This window comes from Lathamus discolor, chromosome 5 (assembly GCF_037157495.1).
Source record: "Lathamus discolor isolate bLatDis1 chromosome 5, bLatDis1.hap1, whole genome shotgun sequence".
Taxonomy (NCBI): Eukaryota; Metazoa; Chordata; class Aves; order Psittaciformes; family Psittacidae; genus Lathamus; species Lathamus discolor.
In genome coordinates, this window is record NC_088888.1 from 51,161,041 (window position 1) to 51,179,042 (window position 18,002).

At 45.9% G+C, this 18,002-nt stretch overlaps 1 protein-coding gene across 2 annotated transcripts; it reads left to right on the forward strand.

The window, feature by feature from the left end:
- The first annotated feature begins 5,224 nt into the window (after positions 1–5,224).
- LOC136015201 (serine/threonine-protein kinase Sgk1) lies at positions 5,225–13,580 on the forward strand. 2 transcript variants are annotated; one of them, XM_065680828.1, is made up of 12 exons: positions 5,225–5,526; positions 8,054–8,129; positions 8,564–8,639; positions 9,090–9,194; positions 9,649–9,732; positions 9,833–9,964; positions 10,250–10,362; positions 10,568–10,691; positions 11,037–11,132; positions 11,246–11,401; positions 11,512–11,601; positions 12,364–13,580. In XM_065680828.1, exons 1-12 carry the CDS (start codon positions 5,295–5,297, stop codon positions 12,529–12,531), a joined length of 1,452 nt encoding a protein of 483 aa, XP_065536900.1. In that variant the 5' UTR covers positions 5,225–5,294; the 3' UTR covers positions 12,532–13,580. The 2 variants fall into 2 exon arrangements, with proteins under 2 accessions (XP_065536900.1, XP_065536901.1); XM_065680829.1 differs by lacking the exon at positions 5,225–5,526 and adding an exon at positions 7,778–7,951.
- Positions 13,581–18,002: the final 4,422 nt, after the last annotated feature.

The window sequence follows — 18,002 nt, forward strand, 5'->3', positions numbered from 1 at the left end:
CCTTTCCTTCCTCACAAATCTGGATTCAGGTCCTTTCTTGAATCAGAAACTTTTAGATGTTAGTGTTTCCAAGTCCCACATTTTTCACTGTGATTGGTAGCTCCTGCTAGGAAGGGAACCAGGGCTATAGTAATATCAGACATATAGGTAGGATTCCACCAAGTTACAGCAGATGCCTGCAGTGCCTGCTGTTGCCATCCTAAGTTGTCTGTTTACAATGCATGTAATTACACAAATGAGGTTGGCAGATACAGTATATTTATTATTGCACAGAAATCTTAGTCCAGTTATTAGAATGGGAGAAAGTTAAGTTTGCATTTAATTTTTGGTTCTGCCACAGACTTGCCCCAGATGAGAACATTGTCTACCCTGTGGTTTAATTCCCACTTTTATAAAACAGAACTAACACTTTCACATCTCTCTGAGATGATATCAGGCACCGTGCAAGGCAAGATAATGTCAACTAATTTCAAGAGAGCCAGTATGTCTTGTATATCCAGCGCAGTGTAGAACCACACAGTGCTACTAGCTGGAAGCCAAGATGTGTAATTCATCCTTGAGGAGCAGTATGGAGCATTATACCAATATTGTAAGTATTCTTTCAGGTCCATAGCTAGATTGGACTAAGCCAGGTCAGGAATCTCTGCATTGCTTGTGTGGCATTTAAACTTTCCCTCAGATTTTACCTTTTTATATAAATAAATCAGGGGAAAAAAAAAAATCAGCTCTGTGAGGGTATTCTGACAATATGATCCTCTAAAGTAATTCCACATCTTTTACATGTAAAGCATCAGAAATCAGAGGAAGAGGAAACAAAACAATCACCTGTAATTCAAAAAAGCCTCTTACCTATCTGCGGGTTTCAGGCCTAGATTCCTTCAACTAAGTATTAGACTTAGTATTAGACTAAATATTAGACTCTGCCTAAATCAGACACACTGAGTTGCCTTCAGGGTGCCTTTGGTGACTGTATGCCTAACTCAAACACCAAAGCACAGGGGTAAACTTATTATGAATGAATATACAAATATTTTTACTCAATTTTGGACCAGTTACCTAGGGAAAAAAAATAACACTTTTTCTCTCACTTCCTGGTGTAAACTAATTAGTCTACCTTCTGAAATAATTCCCTCTCTGAAAGCGATGGACCCAGATAACTGTGGCAAATATGTCCTAAAATTATAGATTACTAGGGAGAAATCCCTGTAGATAGAGCCCTGCTAAGCATTCCTGGTTTGCATCCTCCTGCCCAGGAAGCCTCTTACACTTCCGGAAGGAAAATCTCCTAGACATAATAAGGAATATTAAAGCAGTCGACGTAACGGCAAAAGACATGGTGGCATTATCAAGAGGAAAAGCATTAAGACATAACAGTGTGAGCCTCCCTTTAGCAGGCCTCTGTTTTCATATCCAATTCATCCCTGAGAATCCAAGTTGCTGGTTTGAGTTAGCAGCCAGCTGAAACTCTCTCTTTAGAAAAAAATTCCTCTCTTCAACTAATTTGATCACTATTTACAGCATTTGGTGCCTTGACTCCAAGGTTGCTGGGGGTCTTACAGGCTTAAAGAGATCTTTCTTTTAAGATAAAAGAACTACAATGGTGATGATGGGTGTTTTGTATACACATAAAAGGCATTGAGATATCACAGTAACAAACAAAGGCCTCCTGGAACACTAGATGAAGACATAAGGGAATGCGAGGTGACTTGACAGCTAGATTAGATAAACTACCATTTGTATTTTAGCACATATTCAAGCAAGAAGTACAGGGAAACTTGTTCAGATTGTGTCCTTGATAGAAAATGCCTAAATCTTTGCTATTCTCCTTCAAAATCTAAAGTCTTGGAAAGAAAATCTGAGTGCCAGAGTCAGCAGGCAGTGCATGCTTACACTATTCATTCTGAAACACGTACCAGCTCCTCACATTAGGCTGCCTTGTGACTAAAGGAGACCAGTAGATCAAATTCATAGCACTGCCAAGGATCTTCAGTTTTTTCTCACAAGCCTTTGTTTATCACTTTTCCATCTTATGTTTTCACCTCCTTTACCATACTAGGACTATTCAATTCTGATAGACCAAACTCTGTGCAGTCACAGCATATTATTTTAAGTTCATAACAACAATAATGTGTTCAAGTATCTGACATACATCCTGGTTTTATGGCCACTGTAAGCTAGACAGGCTACAGAATATTGCAAGGATTTATACTAATCGGGCAGGGGGACACACTCACAGAAAGGCATACAAATGTGCTCCTTTTGCAGCCAGCCCTCTGTGACTGCTACGGGCTGAAATATGTGCAACATTTGATCATAAAGTCACAGTAACAACAACTCTGTTAGACTCAAATTAGTGTGCTGGAATTAAAATGGAAGTTAGGGCATCATTTATCAACTATTTCAACTAGAGGTCAGCGCGTCTAAAGGATGCTGTAATTTTCCACTGCTTTCTACAAGGATGGGAATTACTTTTTTTCCTCAGCACAGCTCTGCATCACTCCGTGATCCTGTGACCATAATCCCTTGGCACTAAAGCCTCTTATTGACAATGCAGTAAACCTGCTCCACAAGCATCAGAAAAGAGAAATAAATGATGTTCCAAATTTGTGTTTGGCAAAATATGACACTGAAATCAAGTTGATGTTTCCAGATCAATAGGAACTTCTGTTGGAGTTGTTATTAAAGCTATTACTCAGTTCCTTATCTATTTGCTGCAACTTGTGATCATCATTTGTGGGGGCAGCCTGAAGGTCTTGACTGAAAGTTTTGGCTGTTGCACATAAAACTTAATTATGAGGTCAGAGACAAGAACTTGTTTGCTGGGGATTTACAGGAGGAACATAAAAGCTTTTGAGATTTTGCTTCAGAAGACAGATGCTATTAGGAGTGCTGTTGCCTTCTGTATTCGGGGGCTATGTCACGCCTGCAGTCAAAGGCTTGAATTCCATCTATGTTTAATTAACCCAAAGCCAAATACTGCTGAAAATATTTGCAGAATTTGGGGAAGCTTCCTTACCGAGTCAGCCAAGTAATTCTAGGAACAGTTTAACCTGCTGCATCCTAAGGTCTTGATTCAGTAAGCAGGAATTCATTTGGCATTGAATTCATTGCCAAACTCAAGTTCAGAAGCTATCAGTGAATCTAATTTCAGAAGGATGGAGGCATTGAATTGCACTCATAAATCTTCCTCTGCAGCAGACAACGAGGACCAGGACAGAATCAGAGGAAGAGAGCTCACAAATTACAGTTGCCATGTGGGTTGCTGAAGCCTATGACCTTCCTAAAGGGCAAGAGGGAAAAGTTCCTGTGAGCCTCTTAAACACTGACAGGCAGGACTAACAACAGCCTGTCTTACCACAGATGAAAAAACCCTTCAGTGAGACTTCTTTAGGGACACAAATTTCCACAGTCCAGCTACTGCTGAAGGTGCTTCGAACTGCACAGGCCCATACTAGCGATATGCTTGTATATGGTCTTCCTTTAAGATGAACATCCCTCCTGGCTTATGCTGGGCATGTCCCAGTCTCTGTATCAGTGGGATCTGGGGTTACCTGTACCAGTAAGTCAGCATGTCGTGCATGCTCTACCCTTATGCCCAGGTCACCCATGGTTCCACTAGAACGTGTATCTTCCTGCATCTCTCACAGCCCAGTTGCAGGGCCCTGGTTTGAATGCTGGCATGGTGAAGAGCTTGATGAGCATGTTTAGTTAGTGCTACTTTCAGATGGAATGTGGGTATTTGCAGGGTGAAATGCTTTACATTAGGTTATCTTTCTTCTTGCCAGTAAGCAGCAGTTCTTGGGATTTTGTGGGCTGGTTAATCTCTGTGATTGAAAACCAGTATCACGCCACTCAGAAGTGCAATATAAGACTATCAGAATGAGGTATGGGCCCAAGTCCATGTAGGTTAGTCTGAGCTACCAGCACCAGCTAGCAGTGCACTGGTAAGGAAGAGGCAAGTACAGGAAACTGTTCAGTGATTTTCCCCAGAACAGTTCTGTGTCCCAAGAATTTGTGGTCCAGGAACATTCTGGGTAAAAAACATCACCTTTGTAGTCAAATCTTTTTTCTTTCTCCCTCCTCTTGATTTCTCCAGCCATTCTTGAACCCATCCACACTTCTGGTGTGCACACATCCTGGGACAAGGAGTTCTATAACTTTTGATATTCCTTGTGTTGAGCCTCTGTTCCTATTTTCATTGCCTACCTTTTACTCTGTTTTTATTTATTTTGCTTTGAAGAATTATTAATTTATAAGGACAATTTGTCGTCATTTTAGCCTGAGGAAGAAAAGTAACATGAGTGTGAAACATCACTGATATTTGATTTTTCTCCTATATTTACTTTTCAGCTGTGCACTCCTAACCCACTGACTTTGATGCAAACCCTTGCAATTTAATGAGATTTTCACAAACGCTGATGCTTTTCTGTAAGACATGTTTTTTTAATAAGGGGATCTTTGGGTACCTTTTCCTTGCTTGTGTTCTCCACTGTCGTTGCTATCGTTTCAAAAAGGGGAAAGTTTTAAAAGGCAAACCTAGGGCATTCAGGCTTTTTTAAGCAAAACCCCGAGCTTCTAAGAACCCAGTCCACGACTGCAAAACGCCGCGCCAAGTACAGATAAAAGTAATTCGTCCTCCTTTCCACATTAAAACCGCCCGTGCGGAGAAACGGCACCGCCAGCGCGGGGCAGGGTCGAGGGCCCCGCCGGCTGCATGAGCTGGCAGGTGGGTACCGGACGGACGGACGGACGGACGGATGGACACCGGCTTCCCGTGGCGGGGCGCGGCCCGGCGTCGGCGGCGCCGGGCCGGGCCGTGGCGGGCGGCGGGGAGCGCAGCCGCACGGGCGGGCGGGCGGGCGGGCGCGGGGGGCGCCGCCGGGGCGCTGCCGGCGGAAGGCTCTGGGTGCCAGGTCGGAGCGGGACACGGGTCCCGCCCCGGCGCTATCCGGCCGGCGGGGAAGCCCGGCCGGCAGCCGCAGCCCTCCGCCCCCCGCGGGCACCGGCACCCCCCGTCCCGCCGCTGCCCGTCCTGGCGGGGAGCCTTTTCTTTGGGGGCAGGGGAGGCGCAGTATCCGCGCTGTAGGTGCGCATCCGGGGGAGCGTGTGCAGCGCCTGCCTCCGAGGGGCAGGGCCGGCAGCTGCCGGCAGGTCAACTGGGGCTGGAGCGCCCCCCCCTCCTTCCCCCGCCGCTGCCCGTGTGTGTGCGCGCTGATTACAGTAATTTTGAGGGCGATGTTGCAACGGGGCAGAGTGTGCGGGGCGGCCCGTGCTGAACTTTATAACCCTCCTGCATGTCAGCTGCCCTCGACCTCGCGTCCATAAACGGGTCTGCGGGAGCGGCGGCCGGCCTCGCCGCCCTCGCCGCCTCCCTCCTGCCTCCGGGACGCTCGGCCAGGAAGGGGAGTTATTCGGGATTACCGCGGCGGCCGGGAGCACAGTCACAACCTCAGCGCTGCCGCGCCGCACCCGGGGTACCGGAGGGGAGCAAGATGAGGGGCAAAGAAGAGAAGTCGTCGCTGAAAGGTGGGCTTACGCTCTGCCAGCGGAACACCCTGCTCTGTCCTGGGAATACTGCTCCCCACGGGAGAAATGAGCCCTTCGGCAGCTGGGCCACCGCGCAGCAGGGCACCGGAGGGTACGGGGTTGCGTGCAGGGTACAGCCGGGACAGTGCTTGGAGGGGAAAGGTGACTTGGTCAGAACAGCAGAGCCCTTGCAAAAGGGCCGGTGCAGAGCGGGACGAGGCCAGCGGGGCCGCCGGCTGGAGCGGGGCCGCGCCGTGGGCGCTTGTGAGCAGCGTGAGGTCCGCGGCGGAGTGGGGTAGGGAGAAGTGGGTTGCAGCCCGTGTCAGGTTGTGCATAGGAGCCAAGGAGGCTGCACTGAAGCCTGCCTGGCGGCTGGAGATGCTGGCACAGCTGGGCACAGCTGGCCTGAAGCGCCGGGGGGCAGTCGGGCGCCACGTCCTTGCTCCCGGAGGCAGAGAGGGAGATGCCAGGGGGCAGCGGGCGGGGGATGGGAACTCCGGTTACCCTGAAAACTGGCGAGTCTCAAGTAGTTTTTAACAGCAGCATCCTGAAAGCACTCCAGAGGGGGCAGAGGAAACTGGCTACTCCTATTACAATCTGTCTAGGTTTTAGGTTACTTTTCGTGGGACTTTTTAGTGGTTTTTTTTCGGTCTCCGTCTGCCGTTGATGAGAATGGCAGTTCCTGAAACAGAGCGAAGAAATCAACAAGTGGAAGAAGTTAAAATCCCGCCAGATTTTCCTTGCGTCTCCCGTGCCCCCGCTCCCTTGCACCCCTTGAGTCGTGCGGCGGGGCCGCGGAGGTCCCCTCCTCTCCGAGAGGGATATCGGCGGCTCGGTGCAGAGAGGAGGGAAGCTGGCGTGCATCCGTCTTCGCTTCTTCCCTGTAAAGCCTTTGCAGTGCGTTTTAAGCCTACTGCCCACCTCGCAGTGGGTTATCTCTTCACTCCGGGTCACCCGTCTCGCTGCTCAGGGTGAGCTGCTGCAGCCTTTGAGGGCTGCTGCGCTGGGGTGCTTGCCACCTCCCAGAGAACGCAGGCAACTGCCAAGCGATGCCGCCCAGCGGCCGGCTGTGGTTAAGTGGGGAGGCAACAGCAGCTGAGTGCAGAGGACGGAAAAGGGCAAAATAGAAAAAAAGAAAGAAAAGGGATCCTGGCGGGGGGAGGACGGGGCACGTTGCAGTTGGAGCCGCTGGCTGCAGCCCAGCGCCCTTCGCTCAAGCGGCAAGGCGGAATAGGCGCCTGAATAACGCCCCGTCGTGTGGAAAGTTCCACCCGCCTGCTGCGGCTGCTTCCCGCAAGGTGCGAGCGCCGGCATCGGGGGGTGAGCCCCGGTGAGATGAGGGGGTGCGGGGAGGCCGTGATACCCCCTGGGCGGTGGTCGCCGGCAGCATGGTTTCACCTTGTGCCTCGTGCCCCCCGATGCAACCTCAAGGAAGAGTGTGAGCAATTAAGTCACAGTGTTCCCAAGTGGCAGAGTGCAGTGGAAATGAACTGCGGAGCTGGGGGTGTTCTGTCCTGACTTTTAAAATCTTTTACTTTATTGCACTTGTCCCAGTCTTTGGTCAGGTCCCCGCTTTTTCTAGAAACAGATCTCTGCGCTCGCCTCCAAGTTCAGAGGACTGGTTTTTTTACACACACACCCCCACCACCTTGTTTCCCTTTTTGGCATTAAAAAAAGACTTTGGTATTTGGCTTTTTTTCCCTTTCCTTTTCCCTTTCAGTAATGTCCCAGCCGGGATCAGGGCAGTGCACAGAAGGGACATTTGTTTGTTTTATTGAAAACCAGGCAGGAAATCTTGTTCTCCTGAGTCACTGTGGCTCCTTCAAGGAAACGTCAGCGTCCCTTATCGCCGCTCACCCGGGGCGGCGGGGCCCGGCAGCGGACGTAGGGTGGGGGCACACACTTTTAGAAAGAGGTGCATCAGGATAGAGCGAAGTTTTTAACTTATATAACGGCAAAAGAAAGAAAAAGGTCGGGTAAAGAAAGGGGAGGGTGGAGAGAAAGAGGGGACTGCGGGTGATGCGTTTGTCTGTGCGTGCTCTGCACGGTGGGGATGCTGCGGGGGTCTCCTGGGGGTTGCGCTCAAGGTAGAGCCATGGCAAAAGCGGCGACGGCAGTCGTCCTCTCCGAAGTCAGCGGCCGCCTCCAAGGATTTCGGGGGGGGGGGGGGGGGGGAGGGAGAGGGGAGGAAAGAACGACGACGATTGTCGCCGCCCCGCCCCAGTCCCGCCCATCACCGTCGCCACTTAAGCACCTCCGGGTGCCTCGGCAAAGCAGTGCGGTGCTGGAAGTCGGTGGTATCGTATCGTACGCTCGTTATTTATTTCCACCCCGCTTCGCTCGAAAATGACTGTGAAAGCAGCCGAGGCGTCTGGTCCTACCTTGACTTACTCGAAGATGAGGGGCATGGTGGCCATCCTCATCGGTGAGCGGCGGGGGCTTGCTTCTTCGAGGATGCTCGGCAGGGGGCTGTGATTTTTCTGGCAGGATGGCTTAACGATTTTGGTTTTCCTTTTTCTCTTTATAGCTTTCATGAAGCAGAGAAGAATGGGACTAAACGACTTCATCCAGAAGATAGCCACCAACTCCTATGCATGCAAGCAGTAAGTATCAGAAATTTGGCCGGATTTCGGTCAGAAATATCACTCGGTATTGAGAGCTCTAGTTAAAAAACAATGTTTACTGTAATGCCTCTGGCATGACTGTTACAAAAGAGTTAATTGATCTTCTTGAGGTATTACTCACTTGGAAACAATCTTTGCGACCTAGGTTTGGGAAAAATAAATTGGATGGGATTTCTAAGTGACCCGTCCTTATTTTGAACTATGCTTACAATATAAATAAGTGCCCTTGTATAACAGAATTTACTTTCTTGAGATTAATATTACTTCTTAAATCGAAGAGATTGTTTCAGTTGCCTTCTGTACTAGCTCGAACAAAAAAACATCTTTCGCGATACGTGCGTGCCCTCTTGCGGCAAGATCTGCCTGGTGCTTCTGGTAGCTGTTCTGACCGTGCATGCTTCTTGCCCTTGCAGCCCTGAAGTTCAGTCTATCTTGAAAATCTCCCAGCCTCAAGAGCCTGAACTTATGAATGCTAATCCTTCTCCTCCGGTAAGTAGGTTTTACTCAGTGAAGCATTTATAGAACTTCAAATCAGCTGGTAATAGAAGTGTAGCAAAATTAGCATCATGAGTTGTTACTTTAGGTAAGCTCATAGCACACTGATATAACTGGGAGCTAGAGTAATCGAGTTGGCCTGAAACTCTTTTCCCAGCATGGAGAAGAAACGATAATAATAATAATAAAAAAACTTTATTAGTTATTTCTTCATTATGGAATGTGGCTAAGACCAGAACAAGAACTAAGTAAGCTATGTCTGTTACAGTGTCTAGGAAGTACCTAATAAGATATCTGGTAAAGGTCAATATTAAGTTTTTAGTAGGAAGAAGAGTGCTAACCCTAATTTTCAAGGTCACTTTATTTTTATTTTAAAATAAGAGACATTGTCAAGACTCTCACTATCAAACTCTTAATAAATGTGATTTCTGTCTATTTTTCTAGCCCAGTCCTTCACAGCAGATCAATCTTGGTCCATCATCCAACCCACATGCCAAACCATCAGACTTTCATTTCTTAAAAGTGATTGGAAAAGGCAGCTTTGGGAAGGTAAACTTAATTATGTTGTAATTTATTAACTCCTCAATTCTTATATGTAATGCCCAAGGGTTGGGTTTATACTGGCTGTGGTAAATGGTGGTCAGTTAAACCAGTCCTGAGCACATCCTGCTGCCAAGTGCCTGACTCCCTGCGGAGCTGTGGGGAGAGGGAGCAAGAGTTCTACCTTTGAAAGAGTCATAAAAGAGCCAAGGAGTGTGGTACACTGGTGCTGGGGAGAATATTACACTTTGCTCTTGGAAGGGAAAGAAACTAGATGTGAAAACTTTGGGCTAGGATAATCTGCCAGAGCGCTAATAATGTTTGGCATTTCCTGCAAACGGGTTTGCTGTTTGAACCAGAGGGATGTAGCAGTTCTCAACAGCTAAAGGCTTGTTTCCAGTTGTGTTTACAAGTTGTTCATTATTTCAGTATTGCTCAGTTCTGGGATTTTATCCTCTTTCAGGTTCTCCTTGCACGGCATAAGGCAGAAGAGCAGTTCTATGCTGTTAAAGTTCTGCAGAAAAAAGCAATCCTGAAGAAGAAGGAGGTAAGCTGCTTCCTCAAGTTGCCATCGCAATGTCCATCAAATATATTTTTGCTGCTATTATTAAGCAAGTATACTAAACATTGATTTCTTACACTTTTAGGAGAAGCACATTATGTCAGAGCGCAATGTCCTGTTGAAAAATGTGAAACACCCCTTCCTGGTTGGGCTTCATTTTTCCTTCCAAACTGCAGACAAATTGTATTTTGTCCTAGACTATATCAATGGTGGAGAGGTAAGCAGTAATAAAATGAAACAGTATTTCCTATCATGTGCGCGGTGGTAGGGTAGACTTTTTCACCCTTCCTTTTAAATGTAAAAGGAATTGCAAGGGGAAAAGTCATGGGGGAAAAGTTACTAGATTGGATGTTTCCAGCCTGCCAAATTTTGAACTACCAAAGGGTCGTTAGGCCACTTCCTGCTATTGTTCTCCCTTGCTATATATGTTGAGTCTAATTAAGTGCATTGTTAACAGGCTTTGGCGCCACTTACACAACTTTGTTCTTTCTGTCTCCTGTAGTTGTTTTACCATCTCCAGAGGGAGCGTTGCTTCCTGGAGCCCAGAGCCCGATTTTATGCTGCTGAAATTGCCAGTGCGCTGGGCTATCTGCACTCCCTGAACATTGTTTATCGGTAAGCAGCCTTGTTCTGTTTGTCGGGCTGAAAAAAACACATGCGTTGTTAAATAAGCATTGAAAAGTTGATCTCAACACGAGCTCATAATTGTTTTTAATATTTTTTCGTGACTTCATTAAGTTCTGTAAACCTAAAATGTTCTAAATTGTTCTAAAATGTATCTCCTCTAATGAACACTTGTCATCTTTCATGTCTTCTACAGTGACTTGAAGCCAGAGAATATCCTGCTCGATTCGCAGGGGCACATTGTCTTGACTGACTTTGGACTCTGCAAAGAAAACATAGAGCACAATGGCACGACCTCCACCTTCTGTGGCACACCAGAGGTATGTCCAGCCCTCAGCCTGCCACTTTTAGAGCAGCAGCAAGTGCAGTCCTTGTCAGTAAAAAATGACATCTCCCACGTGTATTTACAGCTGTTCAGATAAGCAGGGACTATTACAGGCCTTGTGATACCAGGCTGCTATTGAGGGCACGTAGGACACGCAGAAGCTTGTTGAGCAGGAGAGAACAGCTCTTGACCCATCTCCTTGTTTATAAAGAGCTTGTAGCTTTCTGGTGGTTTAGATATCGGTGGGATTCAGTAAGCTGTTTTCACTCAAGAATGTGTTGGCTTTCCTAATTATAAAGATCCCCTTGGCTAATGTGGCTCTCTTCCTTCTCTTTCACAGTATCTTGCTCCTGAAGTTCTTCATAAGCAGCCCTATGACCGGACTGTGGACTGGTGGTGCCTTGGAGCAGTCCTGTATGAGATGCTTTATGGCCTGGTAAGCAACAAATCCTTTGTGAGAGATCAAACAAGCATGCTTGTCCTTTTCTCACACAAGACCCCATGCTTGCCTGTCAGTCTCATTCACCTAGGTCTCTCCCATTCCCACAGCCACCCTTCTACAGCAGGAACACAGCAGAAATGTATGACAACATCTTGAACAAACCCTTGCAGCTGAAGCCAAATATTACCAACTCAGCTAGGCATCTCCTGGAAGGCCTCTTGCAGAAGGACAGGACAAAGAGGCTGGGTGCCAAGGAGGACTTTGTAAGTGCAAACTAGGAGTGCCTGTAGGCAAGGCAGCACAGAAGTATGACTAAGCCACACTGTTTACATTAGCTTGGGTCTTAATTAATCTATTTTTCTTTCTGTAACAGATGGAGATTAAGAGTCACATCTTCTTCTCCCCAATTAACTGGGATGATCTCATTAATAAAAAGATTACACCCCCTTTCAACCCAAATGTGGTACGTATCACTTCTAATTATAGAATGTATGGAGAGTGTCTTTTTCCCCTCTCACCTTTGTGTGATGCCCAGGAGCCAGGGGGAATCGGCCAGGTGGCTATGTTTGGGGAGCACAGCTTTTCCTTCACTGTGGCTGTCCAGGCAAGGTTAAAAATAAGTGGTGGCTGACTTCTTGCTGATGGACAATCTAAATTTAGCTAGGTGGATTTTTTTTTTTGGCCTCTCACATGCTTCATTTGCATGGCTATTTTAAAATAATCCCTAGCATATCTCCCTTTTACCTAAGGGGAAGGTAAGGTATAGAAAGCAAGTGGCTTCCCAGGGGCAAAGTTACACTTGGCTTGTCACATACTAACATCTAAAGAGAGGGATCTGGTTGTGGAGGAGGTTGTGTTCTCTTTCACTTTTTGAGCTTTTTATAAAGTAAATTTAATAACTAGCCCAGAGATCAAAGTCCTCTGCAAGCTGCTGTGTGGCAGAGTGGCATGTTTGCATTTGGCTTCTGTTGCATGAGCGTAGTTGGAGGGCAGCATATTAAATTGCATCATCTTCAGTGAGACAGTATGCAACAGAATACAAAAAAAAAAAAGCCCCCAAAACACAAACCAAATTAAAACTGGCAAAGGCTGTTAAACAGTGGGCCCGAGGTGACAACACTGCGTCTCTGCACAAGGGTGCTTGTCCCCCTTTTGAACTGAACTGTGCACTCACAAAACATTTGGGTCTAAATGTTGCATCTTTCCTTTTCTGCCCTTTACTCAGAGTGGCCCGAGTGACCTGCGACACTTTGATCCAGAGTTTACAGATGAGCCAGTCCCCAACTCCATCGGCCAGTCCCCAGACAGTATCCTCATCACCGCCAGCGTCAAAGAAGCTGCTGAGGCTTTTTTGGGCTTCTCATATGCCCCACCAGTGGACTCTTTCTTGTGAACATTTTTCTTTCTTTCCTTTTTAATAATAATAACTATTATCTTTATTTTTGTTTGGTCTTCTGGTGGAACTGCCAGTTGACCAGTCATCTCGAAAGAGAATTTGCACATTTCCACCGTGGCAGCTTTGCAGCCTTAATTTCAACTACACTGTTTGCTGGAAGCTTTTTTGAAGAGCACATCACTCTAAATGAGCTTTACAGGCTTTTCATTACCATTCGTTCTTCACCCAAAGTGGTGCTGTCTCCTTGGGAAAGAAAGACAAGAGTGACTGCTGCCATAGACTGCTATGGCAGATCGTAGGAGTAAGAACAAGCTGGTTTGAAATTGTGCTCCGAAAAGCCTTGCCTGAAGAGCTATCTGAACGTGATAAGGATTTTGTGAAATGTGCCTTTTTCTGATGAGATCTTGTGAGCTCCAAAGCTTTCCCTGTTGCAGAGTGTGTTTCTCAGTTCCTTTACGTGGGTTTACTATGTGAACAAATGGTATGCGTGTGGTCTGCGTACTACAGATGGACTTAGTCTAAAGCATCAGTGTGACACTTGCAGGATACCACAATGTGGGGCATTGTTTGTTTCTTCCATATTTGGAAGATAAATTAAGTGTAATTTTGAAATTTCTTTTGTAAATCTATACAGTCAACTAAAACTATTGAAATGGGCTCACAATTACTTGTATCTGAATGCTTGAAGAAAGCATTGCTGCTATGAAAGAAGATTTCTATTTTTAGAAAGGGTTTTTATGGACCAAAATGCCCCAGCTGCAGTCAGTCAAAGCTGTTGGTTTATTTTTTTTCCTTTTATTTTTTTCCTTTTTAGTTTAAAAGATGTCATCTGTAAAATGGGCATTATTTATGGTTTGGGGTTTTTTCATTCCTGATTGTATGTATTGTAAAAAAGATCTGTACATTCAGTTGTAACTCTAGATGTATATTTAAACTTACAGACTTACTTGTAATGTATACCATCATTATAATGTAATTAACATGGTTATATGTATCATATTTTTTGTGACCAAACCCATTGGTTTGCAGTAAAATCTTGAAAAATATTTGCGTTAACTGTAATTTTTTTTAATTTTAAAACAAAAGTTTTCTCTCTGAAATCTTTTATCCAGCTTTTAAAGAAAATGAACAAATCTGAGCTGCTATCAGCTAAGATACATGTGTGATTTTGCTAAGGTGTGTGATGGTTCTTCTGTCAAACTGCACCCATATGAGTCTTACCATGGATACGCCTTAGCAAAATATTTGGGTCTTCCAACTGTGGGTGTTCAAGTGGGTGTGTACCCATGTGGGTGCTCTTACGTGTTATAAACGTTCACGCTTTTCCAAAATGAGTTTCTCTAGCAAAGTGAAGGTACTGCTCTCTGGTGTGGACAAAGCATAACTGCACTTGAAGAATTAAGTCCTGAGGTCACCTGTATTACAAAAACTTTAGCTGTTCCAGCACTGCTGCAGGCATATGCTTAAAGAAGGTTGTCAGGCTGATGAAAAGTCCATCCTGGACTGTTGAACATTGCTGCCATGATGTGGGGCAGTGCCATCCACCTGAGTTTAGCAGTGTGCCAACATCTGTACTGAGGACATGCATTTCACCAACTGACCATATGCTTGCCTGGACGGGGTAAACCTGACTATTCATCTAAAACTCGGCTGCTAAATACAGGTACTTATTACTGAGGACTACTGGGTGGCCTGCAAGAGGGTCTTTCAGCTAAGCATTAAGACAACCACTTCTTCTGGGGTGATCCAATTCAATTTCTTCATGGTGATGTATGGCTTCCTTCTATGAGGGACTGGGCATCTGTACCTTATTTACAGCTCCCACTATCCGCTAGTTACTGCAGTTGGTGGTCTTAGCAATTCAGAGAATCAAAATTAACAGTTGCTGAGAAAAACCTGGACAGAGTTAACTGTTGGCTGGGCCACTGCGATAACAGCAGTGTAAGCAAAGCTCTCATAGGGTAATGTTTCTGTTCATTATATTTCCAAGATAAAAGCATGCTGTAACTTTCCATCTTTTATCATCCGTTGGATATCGGAACAAAAAAACCTGTACAGCTTCAGCTATAAACTGTCTGGGAGACCACACTCAGAGCTGAAAATACTAATTTATAGCAGCCAAGAAACCTCTTTACTTTCAGATCATGTTAGTATATGAAAGAGATGCAGCCACCTCCCTCTGAAACTAACAATCCCAAATTCATGTCTTCAATAACTCTTTGAATAGTGTACTGACAGGCCTTGCAAAGTCTTCCAAGTGCTATAACGTGCCTGAAACATCTCTTGTGTTGATGACTTGTAGGCTAGAGATGTTAAAATATAGTGCTAATTTGCTTCTATAGAAAACGTAACTGCACTTGCTAAGCAACAGAGTTTTGCGATATGCACTATCATTGCCTCACATTTCCCAAGCATTAGCAAGGTGCTGTGTGCAGATATGTGAACAGAGAACTGCAGCCCTAGGGTGGCAAAACATTAAATAGTAGCTATCATTTTCAAGGGAAAAAAAACCACCAAACCACTGGAGTCATTAATAATGAAGCATGGAACTTCAGGTGTACCTTGGGTGCCTTTCATCTTGGCAAAGATGTAGGGTATTATTTTAATGGGTTACTTTTAATAAAACAATGTCAGATTGTAATTTTAACTGTTCTACCATGCATAGTCTTATTATGCGGCTGCTGCTTTGAGCCAAAGTCTGCAACTGCTAGCAATGAATATTCAACACGTTGTGTTGTAAGTGTAGAAAAGGTGAAAGAATTTTCCATGTTTTTCATCTCCCTGAATGTGATGCATTACAGTCATGCTAGAAGGGAGGGATCCATGGCAGTCAGCTGTTTGGGGGTGGTTGTTGTTCTGTTTGTTTTACAGAATTCCCTGTCTGTAAGGTCTACATCCCCTTTAGAGAAAAGTCTCTGGACTGAGAAACAAAGGGATAGGACTCCTGAAATGCCAGCTGACATAGGTGCTTTGTGTTATTTTGACTGAGCTGGATCTGTGTTTTTAATTTCACTAATTTATAAAATGGAAGTAACCAGACAAATTTCCTGCTGGTGGCAGTGTTGTCACTGCCATCAGCTTGTCCAGGTTTAACTTGCAGAACCGTCGGCCCGATGAACCTAAAACACTCATTATCTTGTATTTTGCATAGTAAGCCTGCCTGGGCTCTCATACATATACTCCTTAGATGGAGTGTATACAGACATAGACATGCAAATACATAAATTGAGAAATTTCACATGGTTTAGTCTGTATGACTTATCTCTGTGCACCATAAGCCACCTACCGTTTCATGAGCACTATAAAGATAAGTGAACCTTCTTAGCGACAGTATTTTTCTTGCTCTCCCTCTATACCCAACAGGCGCTTATTTCTGGATCTTAAGCAAGTGAAGCAGGAGATGCCTGTTTCTTCCCTGAAAGGTTTTCCAGAAGTAGTCTATGCCCATCTTATGTACATTTCTCACAAAGATCCTGCAGAAATTAATGAAGAAAACCAAGCCTCTTATACAGCCTTGTACCTCCAGCGAAACATTTCCACAGATCGCTGAAAAAAACGCTCAGAAAAGAGCTTTAGGTGGTGGTCCTAACTGGGCATCTTACTTAAGGGTGGGTGAGATGAATCCTGGCCCATCTGTCCTCTCCTACGTGAAACAAAATATTCGTCAACATTACTCTCCTATTTAACTGTAATACCAGCTCTACCGATGTTTTTGTGATACCATGTGGCTACAGTTAGCCCAGCAGAGCTAGTAAGATGGCCTATAGTAAAGATGGTTTCTGACACTCCCCATATTTACAGTTTCTGCTATGAAGACCAACATATAAAGATCAGGATAACATTTTCTGTGCAGGCTGGAACTGTGAGTGGAAAGTTCCTGCAAAAATGCTTCCAAAACTCCTTTCCAAAAAACAAGGGTTAAAAAAAAAGGCTTTGCTTTTTGAAAAGGCAACTTTAAACAGTTAATACAGATATGTGCTGCATTTATGTTTTGAATCAGAGACAATATGCCTGGGAGATTGCTTCAGCCTCAGATAAGGCTCTAAATGAAAGTCTCTTCTTTGAGAGATGAAATTCAATAGTTGGTGGCTTTCCTGTACAGGTATGGGCACCACAGTCGGCTTTTCACTACAGGTTTCTTCTGCTTGATCACCTGCAGCAGCGTGCAGTGAGTTTTCCACCTTTGGATGTGCATAGGCCCTGGACAGAGCACAGCTCTCTTGTTTACTCAGGAGTTTCCTCCTGCTCCATCTGTTGGGAGTAAATGGAAAGAGGAATAACCAGAGCGGAGACCTCTGTGCATGGCGACAGGGCAGGTAAAACCTGCAGAGAGCCTCGACAGTGAGGTGCCTCCTGCTGTGCTGCCCAAGAGCCTTTGCCATGATGGGGCTGGAGAAGGGGGTCAGCATCCCCACACTGTCGATTTCTGCTCTTCGTACGTGGTTCCCCTGACCCAGCGCAGCGGTGGAAGCACTGTCCTGTGTGAGGAACCCCCCGGAGCTGTTTCACCACCAGTGTCCCTTCCTGGCTGTGGGAGCTCCGCAGTGGGAGCTGCTCGCCGCAAACGCCAACGCCTACCGCTTCGCGGTCATAGCGGCTCGCCTCTGTCCCATCCTGGGCCGAGGGTGACACCCAGTGGTCACGGCCGCGTAGTGCTCCGCGTCGGTCTGTGGAGAGCCCTGAAGTGGCCGTGAACACACAGAAACACTGGGCCGCTGGAGCTCTTGCAGCTGTGAATTGGTGCCTTTCTACACCCGGATTAGCAACTGGTTTAAGATGCTGCTTAAGCGAGGGGCAGGAAGGATCTCATGGCTCCAGTTCCTCTGCCACACAAGTATCATCTCCTGGTGCCAGAGGCCTCAAGCACAGAGAAACCCTTCCTTCTGTCAGATGCAGTCTCCTCTGCAGCATCCCCCTCTGGATCCACCTGCCTTTGAGATGCGCCCAGTTGACACAAGAGTTTTCTCCAGATTATCATTTTGGTGCACAGACTGCCAACTGCTGCACTCTGTACTGCCTCCATCCCCGTCCTCCAGCAGCCACCAGGGCAAGAACAACATTGCTCCATGTCCATGGGCTCCTTCAAGAGTTCATTATCTGGAAGGACTGAGCTATTTAGGGTATGGGCCACAGCCTTGACCTGTTTATTCAGTAAGAGTCTGTTCACTGAATCATCTCTCCTCACCATGTGGAAGGATTTGAGGAACCTGGTACTCTGTGAATGTTCTCTCACACATTGATGACGAGAAGATAGCCCACAGTTCAGGCCATCTTTTATGAATGTAATATATGAAGCATGCAAATAAGTGGTCTATAGGATAAGGCCTAAGCCTTCTTAGGCTTCACCCTTCTTAGTACTTGTAAATAAACTCCCATCTGCACTTTAGAGTCTATACTTGTGACTGTTTGCTAGTGGTTTGGTATTGGTATACTGTACTGTACTGTACAATACTATCCCATCCCATCCC

Coding starts and splice junctions, on each gene's coding strand:
- LOC136015201 (XM_065680828.1), top strand. CDS start 5,295: ATGTCAGCTGCCCTCGACCTCGCGTCCATAAACGGGTCTGCGGGAGCG. Junction 10,692..11,036: donor CCTTCTGTGGCACACCAGAG/GTATGTCCAGCC, acceptor TCTCTTTCACAG/TATCTTGCTCCTGAAGTTCT. Junction 11,602..12,363: donor CCCCTTTCAACCCAAATGTG/GTACGTATCACT, acceptor CCCTTTACTCAG/AGTGGCCCGAGTGACCTGCG.